Genomic DNA, 23,626 nt, shown 5'->3' on the forward strand with positions numbered 1-23,626 from the left:
CGCAGCCAAAATATTACATATTCCAAATATTATTCTCAAATTAAGGCATTCTGGTTAAGAATATATGTTAGTCTTAAAGTGAAAACAGTTAAATGTATGCTTTAAATCCATTTAAAATAAAATATTGCATGGGGAAAAAATTAAGATTTAAAACTTAAATAGCTTCAAACTATTTCTGAGGTATGTGATTATTATAAACCACAGAAGGCTGTCATTTCTATGTTTTCTGTCTTTCCTTATCTGTAAAGAATGATTATGGCAGAAGACAGTTTTATAGCATTAAACTCTTAGTGCAGTGATTAAAGCACTGCACTAATGCCCAATTAAGTGCCAAATGTTTAATTCATATCAGCATAGAATATCATATGCACACAGTCGATATAGAAATGACTTGACAAGAATTTTGATTGTAAAAACATTTTGCCTGAAAAGCCGCTGTGAAAACATTCACAGCAAGCAAACAGACAAGCTCTTTATTCTATAGTCACAACATGTTTATTCATATTTACACATTTATAATCAAATCCATACAAACACACAAAAAAGGAGACGTCCGGTTAACTAAATAAATACTGTAAACGAGTTGAGGGACACAATCACCAGAACACTGCTGCTCTGTTACTTGGTTTAAATTGAACTGAATACAAACAGTGTCGCAATGCATTTGCGATTATCAGCTCAGGGCCAAAATGCACAAAACGTATTCTCCCGATAAATAATTATATTGTAACAGTGATGCTTGTTTGTCAGCTATTTTCCAAAATGGAGTGTTACATTAATGCCTTTTCCCCCCACCACTTATGGCTGTCCACAAAAACCATTAGCCACAGTTGGCTGGAAGAACTGAACTTGGGAGGGTATATTAACTCAACAACCCTCAGAAAGTCCAATCAAGCATCTTTTAGATGTGCCAAGTTCCTCACATTCTCCTGCTGCGCATGGTTCTCACATTATGGGAAGATGATCGAGAAATCATATGCTGTGCACCTGCTTCATTAGGTTCTCTTGCACTATAAAACTTTACTCAATGTCAGTTCAGCTCCACAACTCTCTTGGCATGCGAGTCCTCGAGTTTTTTTGGCGTAAGACAGAGACGTTTGGTTGAAGATGAATCATTGTCACCGGCTGATGTCGCGGTTTCCCTCCCAGCTCTTGCCTGCGCTCTGGTCAGCGCTGCTGATGGTGCTCTGAAAGAAAGGATGCCTCAGGGCCGCAGCGAGAGTGAGACGCTTCGTGGGCTCATACTCCAGCATGGCCTCGATCAGATCGAACAGCTGATGATGCTCTTCAGCTTCTGATAGAAGATATCTCTGTGAGAGAGAGAGAGAGAGGATGAACATTATTGTACATACATTAACATATGGCTGCCCACATTCACAAACATTCAAAAATACATTTTATATCCATTACTCTTGACTATATTCACTTTGAAGGCAAACTCATTTACATGTCTGAAATGTGAATAAAAAAAAAAAAAAAAAAAACCTTTTTACATGTAGAATTACAAGGATAAATTAAAATGTTACAAAATGATAGAATGTCATAACTCTTAAATATAACTTAAAAATCAAAAGTAGTTTCTAAAGTATTTATCATCAAATTAATGCAGCCTTGCCCCAAACTTTTGACTAGAATTAAAAAAATTATATTTTATATTTATATACACACCAGTCTGTTACTTACCCGTAAAGGTTTGCAGTTTTCTCTGACGTATCTTCCCGCTGAAGAGTTCTCGTCCCAGTCCAGGCGTCCACGATAAAAGTATTTCTGTTTCCTGTGTGGTGATCAGAAATCATCATTTTAGATGCTCAACATGCTGCACATACAAGCACGATTGACGTGGAAACTATACTTTGAATCCCAGTTAAGAGTGTCAAAAATGTACCTAGTCTTGCGAATCATTCGGGAAGGAACAGGGCCCAAAATTCTCTCCATCATGGCTAAATGCTCCCGATTATCATGAGTCTGAAAATCAGATCAAAAAAAGAACAACAAAATTAGTATGGATGAACATTACTTAGTCGATACACATATTAGACTGTTTAGAAACACATTTTTGCCACGATTTACAATGCAGGCATGACATATGTTCCTATACAGTGAGCTCTGTGTGTGCATGAGAAAGAGAGGGCATTAGTGAGCTCATCTGAGGTCAAAGGGTGAACGGCAGGTGTCTGGCTTCAATGTGCGTGCGTGGACACCTGTGACCCTTTGGTCAGATTCTGCTTGATCTTAAGCTGCTTAGTAAATATAAACAAGAGTGGCTGTGTAGACCTGCTGTCATGACTCAGAAAAGTGGTACGAAAAAGGAAGTAGCGGAGTTGGATTTTGTACCTGGAAGAGTGTAAAGCCGAGGTAGTACTCGAAGAGGATGCAGCCTATACTCCACACGTCACACGGCTGACTCCAGCCCAATTCTGCAAGGCAAAACAATTTGGTACACTGTTTAGAGTTACAGGCCCTGTTTCCACCTAGTATTAAGATGCGTTTTGGTGCAATCGGATAATGAGTGGACGACGTGTAAACAGGGTCTAAAAATGTTTGAGCCTATCCACTTACAACTACTTCCAGAGGTAGTCAAAAACACAGAGTAATGATGCTGAAAATTCAGCTTTGCCTTCACAGGAATTTAACAAATATTAAAATGGAAATGAGTTTTTACATTTTAATAATATTATTTCACAATAATACCATTGGTTATCATAAGAGACTTTATAAATCATTTAAAAATCTTACTTTGAACACTAGTGCACTTCTAAATAACAGCCCATTTATATTAACAGCAAAGCAACATGCAGAACATTTCATAACAGATTAAGGTTGGGTATCAGCTTTCATGGCAACCAATCTTACGTTGGACGATTCCCTGCAGTCTGCTGAATGAAGTCACTGACTCTAATTAAATTCCTTGTGGTGGAAAGGAAGAAGCTAATATGCTGTGTTGCTGCAGCGATTAACCCCATCTAGTCCTGTGCCTCAACTAGTCTCGTTTCATGCTAATAACAAGAGTTATTATATTTCAAATTCGGGATAATGTGTACTGCTAAAATACATGCTGTTTGGTCAGTCACAAGGCATGATTGCCCTTACCTAGAATAACTTCAGGTGCTCTGTAATGCCTGGTAGAAACGATGGTGCTGTGGTGCTCATGGTCAAATGTAGCACTACCAAAATCCACCACCCTCACTGCTGTGCTCTTCACAGTACGCTCGTCTCGCTTCTACCTCAGAGAGAAAGAGTCAATTAATATGCATTTCCTTTAGTGGACAACTAATGTGTTTTCCAATAGCTGATACTAATATGTTAACATACAAAAACATTTGGTTTATTTAAAAGCTAATGACAAACTCTTTCATCACCTTTTCCACATTGTATGTGATTGTGAAGTCAGAGTTGACAAAGAGAATGTTCTCTGGTTTCAGATCTGTGTGGGTCAGTTTGTTTTCATGCAAAACTGCAGAGGAGAAACAGACCACAATACTATGAACTGCAGAACTGGCCCTTTAAAACATGGCAAATGGAGTCCAACCTTTGCATAATTTGTGGGGGGGGAAAAACAAAAACAAAGAAAACAGACACACTGATCCTTACTAGAATGTTCACTTACATTTGACAGCCAGGCAGATCTGGTAGGCCATATGACGCACTTGGCTGATGGAGTAGGGCAGGTAATTGTTTTCTTTGAGGAAATCAAAAGTACTGAGAGCCAAGAGCTCAAAACTGATACACATATGGCCATGATAGTCGAACCAGTCAAACATCTGCACACACAGACTAAGAATCGAGAAAGAGAAAAGTAGACAAGTTAAAAAGTGAAATTTTGTAAGCAAGTTATCAATTTAGTTGTTTTTGGTCTATTTTGAGGTAAAAGTACTTCATATACAATTCCTCAAAAATGTGCTAATTTATGGGGCATTTGTGGCCTAATGGTTAGAAAGTGAGGGTTTGATTCTCAATTCCGGCAGGAAATGACCGAGTTGCCCTTGAGCAAGGCTCCTAACCTCCAATCACTCCATAGATGCCACAGCAAAATGGCTGCCCACTGCTCCAGAGGTGTGTGTGTGTGCGTGTGTGTGTTCACAACTCACTACTCCTAAAGTGTGTGCACTGACTTGGATGGGTTAAATGCAGAGGACAAATTCCATGTATGGGTTACCATATTTGGCCTTAACATGTAACTTTCACTTTCATTTTCATTCTGCTGTCAACTCACTTCTTATTCTCAGGATCCTTTTCATTGATTCTTTCCAGGACGTTGATCTCCAGCCGGGCAGCCTCTTTGTACTTTTCCACATTTTTGATGATCTTCAGAGCGACATGTGCTCCACCCCTTAACCAAGCAGAAGAGCATTAGTTTAAACATTGCAGTGTTCAATTATCTGTAAGATAGCTCCCTAACTGAATACATGTATTCAACCCTGCAATCAAAGGAATTAACTACATGTATGGGTCCATCCACGTTAGCGAGCACAGCCATTTTAACCTTGAATGTGCAAGGCTTCCATTGTCAGCCACACAAAAACAGCTTCTTGATAGTGTAAACTGGTATTCCTTATATTATTTTAACTTATTATCATAAGCAAACACACTGGTTTGTAGAGCAATAGTTTTACCATTTACTGCACTTTGCAATAGCTCTAGTTATTTACCTATAGAGGCTAATGAATCTGAAATCACAAGAAATACCTTACTTCTGCATTGGAAAATAAGATTGACAGTGTTTAGATTTGTCTGTTGTAGGGTGACAAGTAAAACTGATAAATTGCAAAAATGCTGATTATAGATCAATAAAAGCCCTAAACCTCTGTTGAGAGCTGGGATAGTCCTTATTTCTCTGAATATTTTCTTACAGGACACAAACCTATAAACCCTTGGCCTTTCTTGCTACCTGTAATAATTGTACATTTTTACCTCCCAGAGCAGATCTTTTTCAGCCCAACAACTAGACAAAGAAACATTTTGTTTGAAGTTCATGTTGGTTTTGTAATAAAGCAGCTGATTGGTCGCTAAGCGACGACGCTCACCTGCGATGATCAATACATTGCATCACCCTCCCGAAGGTGCCCTCGCCCAAAGTGCTGACAATCTCATCTAAGAGACAAATACAGGGAAAAAGACGTAGAGAAAAGGGGAGGGGAAATGTAAAGAGCTTAAATTAGACAGCGCATTTAAAGAGAAATCCTAAACAAGTTTCCTAGAATCACATTTTTAATGTTAACTGTGACTATCTATTCAGGTTAAAAAAAAAAAAAAAAAAAACGACAAGAGTCAATACGCACACTCTCGATGAAAGGAATAAAGTAAACATGTTTGGAAAAAAAAACGCATGTTTTCTCAACAACAAAAATGGTCTGCTTTTATAAAAAAAAAAAAAAAAAAAAAAAAGATACGAAAAACAGACTTATGTAGGTCCGACGCAGAAGGACCGCTAATAGATAAAAAATTAACAGGGATTTTAAAACAACAGGACTGCTTAAAGCTAATTCGAAAACTAAAACGACTATTTAACGACTATGAAAAATGACATGTATAATACCTATGGAAATATCTGCATGTCACAGAGCAATCAAAATCGAATAAATCGAAATGATTGACAGCATACGATGTAGGGGTAATGTGAATAACCTTGGGACATTAATAATAATAATAATAATAATAATAATAATAATAATAATAATATGGGACATTACGGAGACTGGAAAAAGCTAAATCTGGGAACCTGGCAGTCAGGAATTAAAAAGGATCATAATACTTCTACACAGCAATACAAACACCCCATCCCCACTGAAAAGAATAAAAAAGGAGCTACTAATGACATGTTCGACATGCCTTCCCCCTTGCCTGTTTCGGCAAAAGGGGAGAACATTCTATGGCAGCATCATCATCACCACCAACATCATGATCATGACCTCCTGCCCTCCCCTGTGTGTGTCTGCTGTGTGCTGGTACTGATAGGGAGAAAGGTTACGATATAGGAGTAGAGGAGTAGTAGTAGTGGCAGTGTGTACATCTCTCTTGCAGGACGTCGCCACTCCGACAGATCAGGTGACCCTCCTCGTCGTCCCTCACACACAGTGCCCGTGTCCCGCTGTCACTCCGCTGCTTCGGCCCCGGCCAGGGTCACAGGTCAGAGGTCACGCCACGACCGCAGAGGGAGGAGGGGAGGTGGGCGGAGCGGGGAGAGTGGAGGGGGGCAGCCGTAGCCACGGCGACGAAGATGAGCAGTGTTGTAGTTGTTGTAGGTAGTTTGGTGGTCATGGGGCGAATCGTATGACACCACGTGAGGAGATATATATAACGATAGGGATATAGTGCAAGGGATCAAGTCAAAGATAACATTTTACCCCTCCCTTCTTGCTTGCTTTCAAACTCCCCCTCATCCCTCTGCCTAGCAACCCTGACAAAAAGTCACAAAAAGCAACCTGCATCAACATTTACTCATAGAAGAGCACATGAGTGAAGGCATTGCTAATTCACAACATGACAAAAGAAACAGGTTGCTCTACTGAGAGACTGGAAATAAAATTAAAGAGCTGAAATTATGGAGCAACTTTGCATGTTTTCATAAAAACAAACTGTGAAAGAGTTATATAGGCGTGTAGATAGAGCAAGAAAAAGAATGGATGAGAGTTATGAGATATTACAGAGGCTTTCCCACAAACATTTACTACTTATATTTACATTAATGTCTACTGCATTGAGTCTCACTATAATGTTACAGTTGGGCCAATTCGATAATAAACACTGAAAGCCTAGACTTAGACTATCACTATTAAAAAAGACAAAATGTCAACAAAAAGAAGAACATAAAACAAAAGAGTTCATACTTACCAAATCCTGGGGCTGTGGAAAAGAAAAGCGTTATGGAGAAAGAGAGACAGGAGCGTGTAGAGGTAGAGAGAGAAGAAGGGATTTGGGGGTGGGAAAGAGCAGGCTCGGGTATTGAAGTACTCACCGAGGAGGATGGGCTATAGGACCTGGTTCTACGCCGCCTTCGTTTGTGCTTACGCCTGCTGCCTTTCCTCCGGTACGAGTCCTCGCGGTCCCGATCGCGGCCCCGTCGGAAGTCGAAGCTGGGCGAGGCGTCGCGGGAGTAGTAGTTGCTCGGCGTCCTGTGTTCCCTGTCGCGATCCCTGTCCCGTTCCCGGCTGTGGTCCAGGCGCCGATGGCTCTCGCCGTAGTGTCTGTCGTATGGCCTGCGGTCTGAAGAGCGGTTGTCGTAGCTGGAAAGTGCGATATACCATAGAATCACTTACAGAAACAATGATCCTTCCAAGTTACCATTGCTTACTTCCTGGTATTTAATTAATAATCATTAAAATATTGTAATAAAACATTAGAGCCGACACCCCAAAATGAACGAAGACTTTCCATGTCATCAAAGGTTTGTGCCCCTAAAGTAAACGGTAGTAAAGTTATTGTCTCCTAAAAGAAAAGAATTGATTCTCAACTGCTGATAAGAGTCATCAGCAATTCCAGTCTTACTTCCTGTTACGTACCTAAATAATGATGCAACAAATTTGCATAATGCAAGCCCTATGGTCTAAAATAATAAAATAATTATATATAATAAATCTAAAATTTTAAAAAATATATTTTTTTTACATATCGCCCAGCCTTACAGACACTGTGAGAAAAGAGGAAATGCTGCAATGTACAGTACAGTCCAAAAGTTTGGAACCACTAAGATTTTTAATGTTTTTAAAAGAAGTTTGTCTGCTCACCAAGGCTACATTTATTTAATTAAAAATACAGTAAAAAAACTGTAATATTGTGAAATATTATTACAATTTAAAATAACTGTGTACTATTTAAATATATTTGACAAATTTATTCCTGTGATGCAAAGCTGAATTTTCAGCATCATTACTCCAGTCTTCAGTGTCACATGATCCTTTAGAAATCATTCTAATATGCCGATTTGCTGCTCAATAAACATCTATAATTATTTTCAATGTTGAAAACATTTTTTTTCAGGATTCCCTGATGAATAGAAAGTTCAAAAGAACAGCATTTATCTGAAATACAAAGCTCCTGTAGCATTATACACTCCGTTCAAAAGTTTGGGGTCAGTAAGAATTTTTATTTTTTTGAAAAGAAATTAAAGAAATGAATACTTTTATTCAGCAAGGACGCATTAAATCAATCAAAAGTGGCAGTAAAGACATTTATAATGTTACAAAAGATTAGATTTCAGATAAGCACTGTTCTTTTGAACTTTCTATTCATCAAATAATCCTGAAAAAAAATATTGTACACAAATATTTTGTACAATTGTACACATTAAATGTTTCTTGAGCAGCAAATCAGCATATTAGAATGATTTCTGAAGGATCATGTGACACTGAAGACTGGAGTAATGATGCTGAAAATTCAGGTTTGCCATCACAGGAATAAATTACTTTGTGAAATATATTCAAATAGAAAACAGTTATTTTAAAAATTGTAATAATATTTCACAATATTACTGTTTTTAATGTATTTTCAATTAAATAAAATGTAGCCTTGGTGAGCAGACGAAACTTCTTTTAAAAACATTAAAAATCTTAGTGGTTCCAAACTTTTGGACTGTACTGTACATTAGAAGAAAACTAAAGTGTTTAAAAGTTAATATCGAACATTACATACAAACTGAGGAAATTCAAACTTCAGAAATGATTCATGTGCAATCCAAAAAGAAAAGAGGCCAAGGAACTATTGACTTTGTTCATGTCAAGTTTCTAGTACTAAATGCAATAAACTTACTATACATTATTAGACATAACTGATCAGGCTGTACTATTTCAGGGGGGAAATTGTGATTTTAAAAAAAGCTTCATGTTTGCTGTGGTTGTTTGTAGAGCTGTGATTGTATATTGACATCATTATAAAAGGAAATATTGCTATTGTAATATTTCACTGAAGAAAAAAATAAATAGAAAATAATCAAGAAAAAACGATCATACCTCCTGGATCGAGCATAGCCGGCATCCTGCCTGTGTCCTCTCCCTCTCCTCTCACGTTCACTACTGGAGGAGAATGTCGGCGAACGGCGATGCCGAGGTTTTCTCCCCCGCTCTCTGTCTCTGTCCCGATAACGATCTTGGTAGCTGCTGTGGCTGGCCCTCTCCGAGGACGGGTACCGTCTGGAGTGTGGCATCTGCTTAAGACACATCAAAGAGAAATTAAATGCAACGACTTCACAAAACCTTACTTTAGTCTTATTACTGCCATGAAGGAACAAGCCAAATGGCTGCCCATATGTTGACACTTTAAAGAGGCAGGTCTAGAACAGGTGTTAAAAACATTTGGAGAACAATTTTACCATGAGGAAGTCTGAGATTTTAATTTAAACTTTAAAACACATTATTTTCTTTTGTATGGTTGACACATATGTTGTTACTGTCATACAAACCATTCAAGTCTGCGTGGAAAACAAGCTTAAACTTTTTAAATATTTTTCATTCATCAAGGATGGATGTGTGTGTGTAATTATATACATATACACATATATATATATATATATATATATATATATATATTATATATGGTGGGGTATTTTGCATAATATATATGTTTTTTGCTATAAAACATAAGGGGGTGGGATATAATTTCTGTAATTTAGAGAAAAAAAGTAAAGAAAATTATTTAAATAACATGTAAATGTATTAGAGAGTATTTATAATCTGAAAAGTAGACATTTAAAATACATTCATGGAGAAATTCTGCCCCAAACTGTATCAAGATCCAGTTATTTGAGCCAACTTCTATATTTAGCAGAGAAACCGCAGACCAAGACGTAACAAATATAAAAATATTCAATAACTCGAAATTAACTATATTATATAGATAAATGTAATCAGATATACAGATGTTTATTATGCATTATAAAAAGAAAAACGACATTTCTGCAGGAACAAATACATTTCTCACCAACTAGCTAAAGTTGTTGTTGTTGTTTTGAACCCCCGTTTCTTTTGCAGTGTAACACCAAAAACGTCATATATTAACCGTATCTATTGTTTAACTAAAATTCGTGCGGCAAGGTCGATACATGACATGGTGTCGCAACGTTTGAAAACGAAAGATAAATATTATCTTTTTTTTTTCGCTGACTAGCTGCTATGCGCGTCGACGGCCATTTTGAGATCTTCTAATCTCCATTTCTCAAACGCTCGTTCCTCGGGTTTTCGGCTGAGATAGGAGCAAGAAGTAACAGAGAGTAAAATAATGTGTTGTAATCACCGTTTTAGCAGCCAGCCCTGTCCGTTTATCCCAAAGAAAATCCGTGTTGACGCTTCAGCTACAAATTTCTCACTCAAGCCCAATTAAACAGTGAAGAAAAAAAACTACTTCCGGTCCCTCCTCCAAAAGCTGCTTCTTTATGCGCGCGCGTGCCATTTGCACACTCAACGTGAACAGTGCGCTATTTATTCCGTAATGATAATCCACAAAGAATGTGCCGTGTTAAAGTTTATTTACACAAACATAGTTAAACAATAGCCACCAGTGTCTGCACAAAAAGAAAATACACACATAAATATAATACGGAAAGTTTTTTTTTTTTGTATTTGAAGATTAAATTATGATTTTACAGTAGTAATAATTGCAGTCATTTTGGTTGATACTACGGTAAGAGTAACATAGTATAAGTTATTTTATAATTGCTTATTATTTTAATGGTATTGTTCATATCCAGCTTTGTTTTCCAATGCATACTTATTCTAAATACATTTGACCCAAAAATAGAAGACAAATCTTACAAGAAAAGTAGTTTTTGATATTTGCAAATTTTATTTACACATGAATACAAGAATATTCACATTTCGTGTAGAGGTTAAAAACAGTAAAAACAAACAAAACACAAAGTTTAATATATTGTATTATACTTTTCATATTCAATGGGTCATATAGTTAGAATGCTCTTCCAGAACAGTGCCACAACTACATTTCTGATAGGCTGATGAAAGTGTACAACACCCACACTTTAGTGAAAGCTTTAGTGTTGTTGAAAGGGGCAGATCAGAGCAGTCTTCCTGTGCAGCGCAATGAGCCACAGCAGCAGAGCAGAACCTTCCCCTCCACACTGCCCACCTCATAGTTATAGTCCCACGTCAGCTCCGTACCTGCCCTGATGCGCCTGATAAAGAGAAGGAAGGAAAAATGGGATACAAACACATTAAGATTCTTGTCTGCAAGGCGATTAATACATGGCTAAGGGGCTTTTTACACAGAAAGCATAATACCATTCCACTGCTTTACCTTTTCAGTTTATATAAACAAAGCACAGGGGCTGTTCACACAGAATGCATTTTCACTGTGCTACATTTCCATTGTTTTTCTATGAAAACATTTTGCAAAGCTCTCTAGACCTTGTGTTTTTCTATTCCACGGTCTTGTATCTCGTGTTTTTAACTGCCAAAATACACTGTAAGAATGGCCCCTGACAAAAGAAGTTGAACATTTTTAAAAAACGCATCTCTAGACACATGCTAGGTAAAGGGTTTCTGACTGTTACGCATTCTGTGTTAACCAGCCCTGAGGAACCATTCGCACAGGAAGCGTTTTCCATTGTTTTTCCATGTAAACATGCACTAGACGGATGCGTTTGACCTTGCGTCTTTTGCCGCGTCTCACGCATGACGCACGTTCTAAAAACAAGCCGCTCAAGTTAAAAGAATTAACTTTTAAAAAACACACATTTTTCATTCACTTTAAAATGAAAATTACCCCAAGATTTACTCACCCTCAAGCCATCTTAGGTGTACATGACTGGCTGAGTTATATTAATAATTATCCTGACACATCCAAGCTTTATAATAAGCTAAGAGTTTGAAGCTTAAGAAAGTGCATCCATCCATTATAAACATGCTCCACATGGCTCTGGGAGGGTAAATATCTATCTTCCACCAGACCGCCTTCCATATTCAACGTCTGAAAAAAGCGGTTTTATGATTTTTTTTTTTTTTTTTAAGTTGAATATGGAAGGCAGTCTGGCAGAAGATAGATATTTTATTTTATAACTAGACATGGATATTTTTCTTACACAAATGCATCGCATGCACTTTGCGCTTCAAGCTTGTTGTCCCCATTCGCTGCCATTATAAAGCTTGGACACATCAGGATATTTATTAATATAACTTGTGTTCATCACAAAGAAGAAAGTCATATACACATAGGATGGCTTGAGGGTGAGTAAAGCTAAAGGGTAATTTTCATTTTAAGTTAACTAATCCTTAAAAGGATTAGTTCACCTTCAAATTCTGGCACTTTCTTCTTTATTAGAATTCTGGCAGTGTAGAAAGTGTATTACTGCCCTCCATAGGTCAAAGTTTGAACTAAATTGTTATATACTTGCACTACCATATTGTATAAGACAATTTAGTTCAAACTTTGACCTGTGGAGGGCAGTAATACACTTAAACCGAGTTCAGACTGCACGATTTTAGCCCCGATTTTGGCTCGCCGACAGGTTTTGAGAAATCGCCGACAAATGCCCGAAATCACAGGCAAATCGGTGCTCACTGTCGGTCATCGCCGATATAGTTTTCAGTCAGAACACTTTTCACACTGCATGATTTTGAATCGCCGACAGGTCCAGATATTTAGCATGCCAAATATCTCACGGGTGTCGGCGACTCGTCGGCGATTCTCTCATATCGCGTCTTTGCTCATTCACACTGCGTGATTGTCACTTGCTCATTCACACTGCGTGAGTGACAATCACGCAGTGTGAATGAGCAAAGACGCGATATGAGAGAATCGCCGACGAGTCGCCGACACCCGTGAGATATTTGGCATGCTAAATATCTGGACCTGTCGGCGATTCAAAATCATGCAGTGTGAAAAGTGTTCTGACTGAAAACTATATCGGCGATGACCGACAGCCAATGAGAGAGCAAATACAGAACAGCGGGGAGTTCGGGGAGGAGTTATAGACCACAATATCAGCAAGCATGTCTTCGTTTCAGATAAACATTACAATTACATCAAACAAAAACAAAGCACAAACATTTGCTTGACCATCCGCAACAGCAGCACATTGAAAAGTTATTTATTTAGTTCCAACTGTCTTTGTAGAACACACAATCCACAGTCTCCCCAAACATTTCCTTCTCCATATTCTTCTTTTATTTATATTTATGTTGTTTTCGCTGCAAATCAGCGCACAGGCAATTCATATTTCAAGCTTCTTGCGGGCTACTATTTTTAATAATAATCCCACCGTGTGTCTCAATCAGCTCCCTAGTTCAGTAGTCAGGGCACTGATGAGGGTATCAGCCACATTCACTTTCATATACTGATTCACTACCTAGGGAGCTGATTGAGACGCAGAGCCAGTCTCACACGAGAACTCCGGTCTTGAACGCGTGATATCGCGTTGTTTCCTTGTCACGTTTCGCGTGTGTTTGGTTGTGAAACGTAGTTTGCGTGCCAGACAGAGTTGTCGGCGATTCTTCCTATTGTAAAGTCATGCAGTGTGAAACCCTCTGTCGTCGATCCATCGTGCAGTGTGAACACAGCAGTGACTGAGAGCTGGCCAAGATAGTCATGCAGTGTGAAAAGAACAGTGACCCGACTACTTTTAAAATCGTGCAGTCTGAACTCTGCTTTAGTTTCTACACTGCCAGAATTCTAATAGAGAAGAAGAAGAGAGCTAGCTCAAGATGAGTGTTTATGGTTGTTTTTTTTTTTTTTTAAATGAGCGATGGTTTCTCTAGATAAGACCCTTATTCCTTGTCTGGGATCGCTGTAAACTGAAATTTTGACCTTCAACCATTTGGGCTCCATTGAAGTCCACTATATGGAGAAAAGTCCTGGAATGTTTTCATCAAAAACCTTAATTTCTTTTCATCTGAAGAAATAAAGACATGAACATCTTGGATGACAAAAGTGAGTAAATTATAAGGAAATTTTAATTTGAAAGTGAACTAATCCTATAACTGCAAAAACAGTTATGAAATCAATATTTAGGGTTCCCAAATAAAACTTGGGCAAAGATCATTCATTTTTAAATATATCAATACACTTCATTAATAGATAATCAAGCTGGTATGAATCAAGGCACTGACTTGCTGGCAAAGAACGCCACCCATGGGAACCGGAGGTCATGCGTGTCCACAAAGACGTTCTGGACAAACAAATTAGGACTGCAGCTATGCTGTTGAGAGAGGCAGAATTAACAATAAAACAATATAAAAGTTATACAAAACAAAAGTTTTCATTACAAACTCGTATCATTGTTGGCACATTTACAATCACGAAAGGCTGGGTTTAGCTTACATTGATGTAGCGGCCTAGGTTGCCCTCTTGTCTTGCGTCAATGATGTAACAGGTGTCCTCATCATTGAACAGTCTGCGGGTGTTGTTGGAATGCAGAGCTGCCCTCTTTTTCTCATTTTGTGCGTCAATGGTTTCTAGGGGTTTTACTCTTCTCTGGGAGGACTTTATGGCAAAGCAACGCTTTGGACCTGAGGGTTCTTGACCTAGAGACACAAATTACAGAAATCCAATGAAATGCTTAATGCAAAAAATAATGAATAATGGTTATTGGTTAAGAAATAAGAACTGACCGTCCTCTCTTAATTGTTTGGTCACTTTCTTCTGAGCATCTTTAGATGCTTCATGTGGCTTATGGGATAGTTTTGTCTCGCCTAAGGACTCATCACAGACTGAATAGGTAAAGAGAACAGGCCAAAAAAAACATTAGGTAAGTTTGCAACATATTAGAGCAACATGAATGATTTGAAAGAAGCCTCTTGTGCTCACCAAGGAAGTTGCTAGATTTCAACCTATACAACTTATTGTCCATGGCTGCATCCCAATTTGCTTACTATACATCCTAAATTGAATTTAGGATTAGTCTTATATCAAAGACAAAACTAAAGCAGCTACATGAGCATTTAAATGTTTTCGGAGATGACGTAATAAAATTATAAGCTACATGTTGCTCATACAGTAAATCATGGTGCTAGCAATGCCAAGGACATGGGTTAGATTCCAAGGGAATGCATGAACTGAAAAATGTGAAAAAACTTGAATGCAATGTAAGCTGCTATGGATAAAAGTGTCGGTCAAATGCAGAAATTAAAATTATATGTAAATTTTAAGGTCATGTCTCACATGCAGACAGTTTGCAACAATAGGGCCTATATCAACACTTTATGACTCAAGATTTTATGATGTATATCTATAGTATGCCTTAAACTTTCACACTCTCTCATTAGTTATTACTAATATGTACTTTCCTCATCACCAGCAAAGTATACAAAATGGGATGATTCAAGGCACGGTTTACCCTCGATCTAACCAGGATTAGTATCGTTAACTAAACCTATACACTAATATATTGAAATAAAATAAATAGTGCTGTCAATTGGAGAAAAAAAAAACAAAAAAAAAACAAAACATTTTTTCTATTTTTACATGGTAATTTTCCAAATTAATGTAGAAATAAATTAAAGACAGTATATTAGTTTAATGGCATCTTTTTATGAATGAAGGCCAGTATCACTGATAGTAACACTGATGTCTCTATGAAATTGATTTTTTTAAACATTAAATTATAGACCTTCAACATTACAGTATAACTGAATCATCACACTGAATCTTACCTTCCATTTCCTCTTGTTCTGTGGCCAGCTCCATAGGTTCTTCTCTTTCTATGTGGGGGAAAAAACAAAACAAAAAAAAAACGTGGCAACATTTTCAAGTGAAATGACACACAATTGCTTGGTTATGTTAACTTGTCTTAAAGGATTAGTCCACTTTTAAACAAGCTTTTCCTGGTAATTTACTCACCCCCATGTCATCCAAGATCTTCATGGCTTTCTTTCGTCAGTCGAAAAGAAATTAAGGTTTTTGATGAAAACATTCCAGGATTATTCTCCCTATAGTGGACTTCAATGGCCTCTAAACGGTTGAAGGTCAAAATTACAGTTTCAGTTCAGCTTCAAAGGGCTTTAAATGATACCAGACGAGGAATAAGGGTCTTATCTAGCGAAATGATCGGTCATTTTCTATTAACTGTATATGCTTTATAAACACAAAATATCGCTTACGCTGTATGTCCTACGCCTTCCCTACTCTACTTATGGAACGAACGCGGTACCAGTTTCGTTTTTTTCCGTGAGTAGAATAAGAAAGGCGTAGGACATACAGCGTAAGCGTTTTGAAGAATGCGGAAACCAAAAGTACGTTCAAGGCGATATTTTGTGTTTATAAAGCATATACAGTTGTATTTTTTTTTAGAAAATGACCGATCGTTTCGCTAAATAAGACCCTTATTCCTCGTCTGGTGTCATTTAAAGCCCTTTGAAGCTGCACTGAAACTGTAATTTTGACCTTCAACCATCTGGAGGCCATTGAAGTCCACTATATGGAGAAAAATCCTGGAATGTTTTCATCAAAAACCTTAATTTCTTTTCGACTGACGAAAGAAAGACATGAACATCTTGAATGACATAAGGGTGAGTAAATTATCAGGAAAATTTTATTGAAAAGTGGACTAATCCTTTAAGGCTGAATATTTACACACACAAGACACCTTCACCGCTGCTAGAGTCTTCTTGGTAGAGGGTATTTTTCCACAAAGGCCCTGTTTTCATGGTTATGGTCTTCTTGTTGCTTTCGACCTCTGTGTCTGAGCTGTACGCCTCGCTCTCATAACCCTCTTTTAGTTTCTCCACCCCCTCAATGAAGTCAAGGTTGGCCAAATACTCATTGCCGGACACTGTGTCATCTTCATTCATTTTGTCTTCGTTTACTATTTTACCTGCGAGGTGAAAGATGGAGGTAGTAAGGAAGTAATTGTTTTGGACTAAAAGTTTTTGGTTCAAATGCCTGATTGCTTACCAGTGAAAACGCACACAAATGTGCCCTTGGCCACATCATCTCTGCAGCGGATGCCCCATCCCTTGTGCTGTGTCATGAAGAGCTCCAGCCGCAGCTGCATACCGTGCTGAACCAGCCTGTTGCTGCACATTCTTGGGTCACAGCGGCAGAGAGAGTTACACTCGTATACCCTACAGAGATGGAAAGAGAGTGAGAGAGAAGAGCGAGGGTGTTTGAAAACATAAGTGTAATGTCATTAAGTGTTGGGGTTACATTATCGAGTTACACAATCAGATTACTTGACACTACTTTTAAATTTAATACAAAATATCAGAGTTTTTCAAATAAGTAAGGCAATTTTACACAGTGAATTGCAAACTCAGAATATTACACAAACCTACAATAACTAAATATGTTAACACTAATATATTTTATGTATTTAATCTCATTTTATTAACCAATGTCTTTGCTGGTGAACTTTGATGAACAAATTAAACCATACTAATAAGGAAAAATGTATTTGTTTTTATTGCTAAAATAAAAGTGTTGAACAAAGTTGAGGTAAGATTTTCTTTTTAATCCTTATGGATGCATTAAATTGATCAAAAGGGTCAGTAAAACATTTACACTTCTTAACTTTCTATTTATCAAAAAGGGGGAAAAAAACGTTCCAATAAAAATATTAAGCAGCACAACCATTTTAAACAATATTTCTAGAGCAGCAAATCAGCATATTAGAATGATTTCTGAAGAATCATGTGACACAGAAGCATGGAGTAATGATGCTGAAAATTCAGCTTTGATCACAGGAAAAAGAACATTTTATAATATATATTATTAAAATAGAAAACAATTATTTTAAATTATAAAATTTAACAATACTACTGTTTTACTGTATTTTTGATCAAATAAATGCAGCCTTGGTGAGCAGAAGACAGCGACCATAAAATTTGAATGATAGTGTATCTAGTTATGCATTGACTTGTATCAGACCATGATTAGAATGTTTTTGTCAATAAAATGAACACTGTAACAATGATGCATTTCATCTGAGTTTGGATAGGCAATTCCATTGCAATCAAACAAGAATCAGACAGACAGAAAAACAGACAGGTTGTTTCTAACCCTGTTGGCAAGCTTGTTGGCAACCTCTTGTGTGTGTATCCAGCACTAACATCTACTGGACCGCCACTACATAAGGACGTGGCCTCAATGGTCAGCTGGTGGCATGCGCACTTTGACCTGTTGCACATACAAATACAATGCGTTTAATAATGTTATCCATAATTTAAAATTCAATGCAATTTATTAGTCAAATAATTATGACTTGTTGGGAACCTAAAGGCAAACTTTTTTGATGCTTGATCCATTATATCCAACAAAAACATTTTATCTGTGAAGGCATGTTTAGTGTAGTGTTGTCAAAAGTACCAACCGTGATACCAAGTTAGTACGAAATTTAAAAAATGATAGGCTTTGAGCGCTGTTGAGGGGATTCGTAAACACCTCTGATTAGCAACTGTGTACGCTCATCAGATATGTCTGTGATTGGTAACAATGATCAATGCACAGTAACGTTTGACAGCACTTGCAAGTGTTTGAAAGCACATGGAAGCGTTTTGAAAGCGGGACCATTTGAAATGCTCTGTGTGTATCTGTGTAAGTGCTCCGTGAGCATCATTGATGTCTATTTACAACATGTTTTTGAAGCAATGATCATTGTAGCCAATCATAGACATATCTGATGAGCGTGTGAACAACTGCCTATCAGAGGTGTTTACGAATACACTCAAAGTAGCACTCTAAGTGTCGCATTTTTAAACTTTCAGTACCGACTTGGTATCGCGGTCGGTACTTTTGACGACACTAGTTTAGTACTGGTAGATACATAGACAAACTTCTGTGTCTAAATTATCAAACTTCAACTTCAGCAACTTCAGTCTGGAGGGCCACTGTCTTCAGCAGAGTTTAGCTCCAACCCTGATAAAAAAAACTTTCTAGTAATCTTAAAAACACTGCATTTTCAGGTGTTTGATTATGGTTGGAGTTAAACTCTGCAGGACAGTGGCCCCCCAGGACAGAAGTTGAACTTGAAACATCCCTTTAATTTGCTAAGAACATACCTGTCCCGACAGCCATCTGTGCAGTCACAGCCGATCAAGAAATCTAAGCTTGTATTGATGTTAACACCTGGGGCTGGACTTCTGTCTCTGGTGTAAGTGACATTAGGAGCAAGTGTATTGTCCACTTCATTAACACAGGGCACTGGCACCACCTCCCTACCCTCCGAGATGTCCGGCAGGTAGAGGTGAGGCTGGCCAGTTGATGTGGAAGGGGGTCGGGCACGATTCACAAGGACAAATGGGTCCATACAAAACATTTCCAGAAAGAGGAAATCACATCGTGTTTCAAACAGGTATTCTTGAACTTCCTGCATGTCACACAGGCTCCGTCCACATGGAGAACGATAAAAAATGTGGAAAAACACCTAAAGAAAGCAAAAAGGAGACATTTATGATAATAAAAATAATGTGTAGCTGCCATAGAGAAACATCTCCGTTCAAAAGTCTGGGGTCAGTAAGATCTTTTAAGAAATTAATACTTTTAATAAGCAAGCAGGCACTAAATTGATCAAAAGTGACATTAAAGACATTTATTATATTACAAAATATTTCTATTTTAAATAAACACTGTTCTTTTGAACTTTCTATTCATCAAAGAATTCTGAGAAAAAAAAAAAGTATAATGGTTTCCAAAAAAATATTAAGCAGCACAACTTTTTTCAACATTGATAATACTAAGAAATATTTCTTGAGCAGCAAATCAGCACATTAGAATGATTTCTGAAGGATCATGTGACACTGAATACTGGAGTAATGATGCTGAAAATTCAGCTTTGCGTCACAGGACTAAATTACATTTCAAAACATATTATAAAATACAAAACAGTTATTTTGAATTGTAATACTATTTCAAAATATTCCTGCATTTTTTATTTAAAAAAGAAAAAGAAAAAGAAAAAAGAAGCTGTGTAGTTCAGCAAAAGAATTTTAAAAATCTTACCGACCCAAACTTTTAAATGGAACACCCAATATAGTTGAATGGCAAAAGGATCAACTTCCTCAAACACCACCCACCTTTCCATCGATGCGCCTCCGAGCAGTCATTCTCCGAAACTTAAAAAGCAATGGGATAAGAAGAGGATTTTGACCACGATGCATGTCTGCCTGAGACGGTCTTACCCCATCCAGACATGCTGGACAACAGCGATGATACAAGTATATAGACTTGCACTGCTCTTGCTCTGAAACATGCTCTTCTTCCTCAGAAACATACTCTTCTTCCTCTTCAGGGGCGGGTCGTTTTGCACTTCTGGAATATAGTGAGGAGGTTAGTATTCCAGACCATCCCATTTTTAACCAGGACAAGCCCATTACTCACCTTAAATTTGAGGTACTGACAGCTGTAGTAGATTTACCCTTCGACACACCATCAGCTGGTAAGACGAGCGAGAGCTTAGACAACTTCTGGAGGATGACCTTCGGCTGGAAAGCTGCCGACATGATATTTTGAGGGGAGATAGATGGTGTTTTGGCGACTGTGGATTGTCGGGTCACGCGTGCGGGAGTCTCATCTGCTGAGGTGACAGTCGTTGAAGTAACAGTTGCTGAGGCAACTTTTGTAGAGGAGGAAGTTGTGCTGTGCTGAGGCATGGCATTTCCTGCTAAACAAGAAACAGAATTGGTAATTTATACTAATACAATAAAATACACAATGTATAAACTCATTTTTAACAGATTAAAGTACAAAAGAATACAACTTCAAAGAATCAGAACATTTTCAAGCAATATGTTAGGGCTGACCGATATATCACATGCGATTGTCACGCGTATCTCATCAGTAAAGCCGGTTCCCTGATTACCGCTAAATCGCCATCACCTGCTTTCAAATGGAGCGCCATTTAATAGACAGAGCCGTAGATCACTGACAAGCCACACAATATCGCGTTCATTATCGAAGGCGATTCATCTGCGATTCACATGCAATCTTTTCTGGGCTGGCATGTTTTAGTCCAGGTTAAAGGGTTAGTTCACCCAAAAATGACATTCATAACATTAAGAGTAGTCACATGGACATGCACATGAATTTAACAATGTCTTTACAACCTTTCTGGCCCTTGAAATTTGTTATGACATTGCTGTCTATAGAGAGATCAGAAAGCTCTCGGATTTCACCAAAAATATCTTAACTTGTGTTCCGAAAATTAACTAAAGGCTTGAGGGTTTGGAACGACATGAGGGTGAGTAATTGACAAATTTCATTTTTGGGTGAACTAACCCAAATGTAAAATGTAAAAATGTAAAATGTAAAGAGTGTAAAGAAATGTTTGAAAATAAAATATTAAGTCTAAGTATTTATGTATTTGATGTCATATGATAAACACTGTATTAGTGAATACAAAAAAATTAATTTAATTAAATTAAAATGTTAAAATGTTCTGAATTTCTTCTCTGAGACATGTGGGTGGGACAGCTGTGCAGCACTGCTTTGTGTACGGGGGTAACCACTGTATTTATTCTTATCCATAAGATTTACCTACTAGCAGACAGTGAATTTGTATTTAGCCTGTCTTTCGTTCTTGTTCAAACCAATGCGAAAAGTGGACCTAGTTTTTATACACCATACATGCAGTACTGAAAAATGTTATGGGTTGTTGGAAAAGAAGCTAATGTGCATTCTAAAAATCAAATTCAGATTCTAATGAATGCAAAAACGTATCACTTTTTTGAAGTGCCCAAGATAACAATATTGTGCACGTTAATTATCGCAATATACCAAATTACTGAATAATATACCGAAATGACTAGTTGGGAATGCACATACAAGAGACAGGAAAAGTGAATGAATCACAAACATAAAAAAAATCTACCTGTTTTAGCAGGCTGTTGAGTTTTCTGTTGAGGTGCTTCTAGCGATTTCTGTTGAGGCGATTGTTGAGTCTTGTGTGGAGCAGTTTGTTGTGGTTTCTCTTTAGAAAGACGTTTCTTAATATTAACAATGTGTTCCAACTTGTCTGAGCCTTTATAAATCCACTCTTTTTGATTGTCTTTCTGAAAAAACAACAGCAACAAAAACGACATTTATCAGCATCAAAATGGCAGGCCTTTGGTATTATAGTGACGTGTAAAAATCAATGATACATGTCAAGGCCAAGTATGGTAACCCATACTCGGAATTTGTCCTCTGCATTTAACACATCCAAGTCAGTGCACACACTTTAGGAGTAGTGAACACACACACACACACACCCACCCGCACCCACACCCACACCTGGAGCAGTGGGCAGCCATTTTGCTGTGGCGCCCAGGGACCGATTGGGTGTTGGTTGCCTTGCTCAAGGGCACCACAGTGATTTCTTGCTGGTTTTGAGAATCAAAGCCGTAACCTTCGGGTTACCAGTCTGACTATCTCAGCATTAGGCCACGACTGCCCTACAGTCTATAAAATTCACCAAGATCAGAATCTTCTAAAATCTGGCAGTGGAGGTTATCAAGGGAGTTGACTGTGCTACTGTGAGAAATTTTTATGAAATATTCTGTTACATTCTCATGAAGTACCCACTGACTTTCATGTCCCTTTGTATTAAGGAACTAAATTGTAAGATTCAGATGAAAGGTTAGAATTAGGTTCACAGAATAAAACTAACAACACAACGGGCTCAATTTCACCTTAAAGCAGATCTGGATCAGGCTGCCATCCAACTGAAGCACCGTGCAGGACTCAAACTTGTCATTTCGCACTGCCCTGGTGTCTTGCCCTATGCGAAGTACCACAGCAATGGGGTTGGGATACACACGGAGATATTCCTTCACCTGCGACCGACATGCCTCATCCTCGATGTCCCTCCACACCTTTCTCACTGCAAAGAAAACAAATGTTAACATAATTTACTTCTAGAAGTCAAGCGATTTCATGGAGTCTTAAACTAAGACTGAAACGGAGTTTGAAAGAGAATCTCTTACCTTGTCTGCAGACAACATGAATGTCTGGCAGTGCCAGATACGCTGCCTTGCCATCATCATAAAACACCATGAACCTGACAAAAAACATTTAGTAAAATTTTAGAGAAACAACTCATCTTTAGAGAAACAAATGTTTTTGAGAAACAAAAAAATGTCATGTATAGTGCAGTGCATCTACAAGACAAAAATGAGGCACTGATTAAAAAATTAATAAAAAAAATATAGCAGCAAGCAGCCATTAAGGAGCCAAGCACAAAGAAGCGAGCAAAAAGTAAAATCAGCAGTAAAATATAGCATTTTATTTCATATACTTTATTGTAGTTAGTGGCAATTTAATATTTTGTTCAGTTATAGTGCAACCAACAAGTGCAATCTTACAACTTTTTTAATGTGTCCTCAGTGTGCGCCCATAAATAAGTTATAGACATGTACGAGTACATAAATGCACGATTTTTAAAAAATGTTCCCCCCACTTACTATCAAAATTTTGGCATTTGGGCTTTAACGTATAACCAACGACCTGTTTCTGAATTTCCTACAGTGGTTTAATTTCGTTCGGACTAACGGTTTCGAAGATATTCGCGAATAAGATATTCAAGAATTCAGAAATCTAAGGAGACGACTCCCATGAAAATAAGTCAACCACATCAAAAGTTATGAGCATAAATATGAATATTTGATTTCACCACTAAGAAACTACTTTGAAACTTCTCAGGCTAAATACTTATTTCCTTTTGTATTCCACAAACAAATAAATAGATTAGTATGAATGACATGAGAGTGAGTAAATG

General features: G+C 37.7%; 2 protein-coding genes across 6 annotated transcripts in view; both read right to left on the reverse strand.

The window, feature by feature from the left end:
- Positions 1 to 415: 415 nt before the first annotated feature.
- On the reverse strand, positions 416 to 10,352 carry clk2a (CDC-like kinase 2a). 3 transcript variants are annotated; one of them, XM_067411863.1, is made up of 13 exons: positions 10,225 to 10,323; positions 8,946 to 9,142; positions 6,956 to 7,223; positions 6,009 to 6,099; positions 5,025 to 5,091; positions 4,214 to 4,330; positions 3,608 to 3,774; positions 3,360 to 3,454; positions 3,091 to 3,220; positions 2,335 to 2,417; positions 1,886 to 1,965; positions 1,684 to 1,774; positions 416 to 1,310 (listed from the first exon to the last, which is right to left on the reverse strand). In XM_067411863.1, the coding sequence occupies exons 2-13, from the start codon at positions 9,137 to 9,139 to the stop codon at positions 1,119 to 1,121; spliced, it is 1,575 nt and encodes a 524-aa protein (XP_067267964.1). In that variant the 5' UTR covers positions 9,140 to 9,142; positions 10,225 to 10,323; the 3' UTR covers positions 416 to 1,118. The 3 variants fall into 3 exon arrangements, with proteins under 3 accessions (XP_067267964.1, XP_067267963.1, XP_067267965.1); XM_067411862.1 differs by having other exon boundaries at positions 417 to 1,310; positions 8,946 to 9,139; positions 10,225 to 10,352; XM_067411864.1 differs by lacking the exons at positions 6,009 to 6,099; positions 8,946 to 9,142; positions 10,225 to 10,323 and having other exon boundaries at positions 419 to 1,310; positions 6,956 to 7,094.
- Positions 10,353 to 10,436: 84 nt separating this feature from the next.
- Positions 10,437 to 23,626, reverse strand: part of setdb1a (SET domain bifurcated histone lysine methyltransferase 1a) — a 17,718-nt gene continuing 4,528 nt past the window's right edge. The window contains exons 8-21 of one of the 3 annotated variants that reach the window (XM_067412273.1): positions 22,836 to 22,909; positions 22,542 to 22,732; positions 21,743 to 21,923; positions 20,254 to 20,533; positions 19,950 to 20,184; positions 18,936 to 19,300; positions 17,938 to 18,054; positions 16,834 to 17,003; positions 16,526 to 16,753; positions 15,594 to 15,641; positions 14,553 to 14,651; positions 14,263 to 14,465; positions 14,052 to 14,140; positions 10,437 to 11,119 (exon numbers count right to left, since the gene is read on the reverse strand). In XM_067412273.1, the coding sequence (XP_067268374.1) occupies positions 11,002 to 11,119; positions 14,052 to 14,140; positions 14,263 to 14,465; positions 14,553 to 14,651; positions 15,594 to 15,641; positions 16,526 to 16,753; positions 16,834 to 17,003; positions 17,938 to 18,054; positions 18,936 to 19,300; positions 19,950 to 20,184; positions 20,254 to 20,533; positions 21,743 to 21,923; positions 22,542 to 22,732; positions 22,836 to 22,909 (2,398 nt within the window). In that variant the 3' untranslated portion in view covers positions 10,437 to 11,001. Of the gene's footprint in view, positions 11,120 to 14,051; positions 14,141 to 14,262; positions 14,466 to 14,552; positions 14,652 to 15,593; positions 15,642 to 16,516; positions 16,754 to 16,833; positions 17,004 to 17,937; positions 18,055 to 18,935; positions 19,301 to 19,949; positions 20,185 to 20,253; positions 20,537 to 21,742; positions 21,924 to 22,541; positions 22,733 to 22,835; positions 22,910 to 23,626 lie in introns of those variants that run through there. The other 2 variants (XM_067412272.1, XM_067412275.1) reach the window with 2 other exon arrangements.

Source organism: Chanodichthys erythropterus, chromosome 15 (genome assembly GCF_024489055.1).
Source record: "Chanodichthys erythropterus isolate Z2021 chromosome 15, ASM2448905v1, whole genome shotgun sequence".
Classification (NCBI taxonomy): domain Eukaryota; kingdom Metazoa; phylum Chordata; class Actinopteri; order Cypriniformes; family Xenocyprididae; genus Chanodichthys; species Chanodichthys erythropterus.

Coding starts and splice junctions, on each gene's coding strand:
- clk2a (XM_067411863.1), bottom strand. CDS start 9,139: ATGCCACACTCCAGACGGTACCCGTCCTCGGAGAGGGCCAGCCACAGC. Junction 6,100..6,955: donor CCTATAGCCCATCCTCCTCG/GTGAGTACTTCA, acceptor GGGCCGAAGCAG/CGGAGTGACAGCGGGACACG. Junction 1,966..2,334: donor TCGGCTTTACACTCTTCCAG/GTACAAAATCCA, acceptor TCTGATTTTCAG/ACTCATGATAATCGGGAGCA.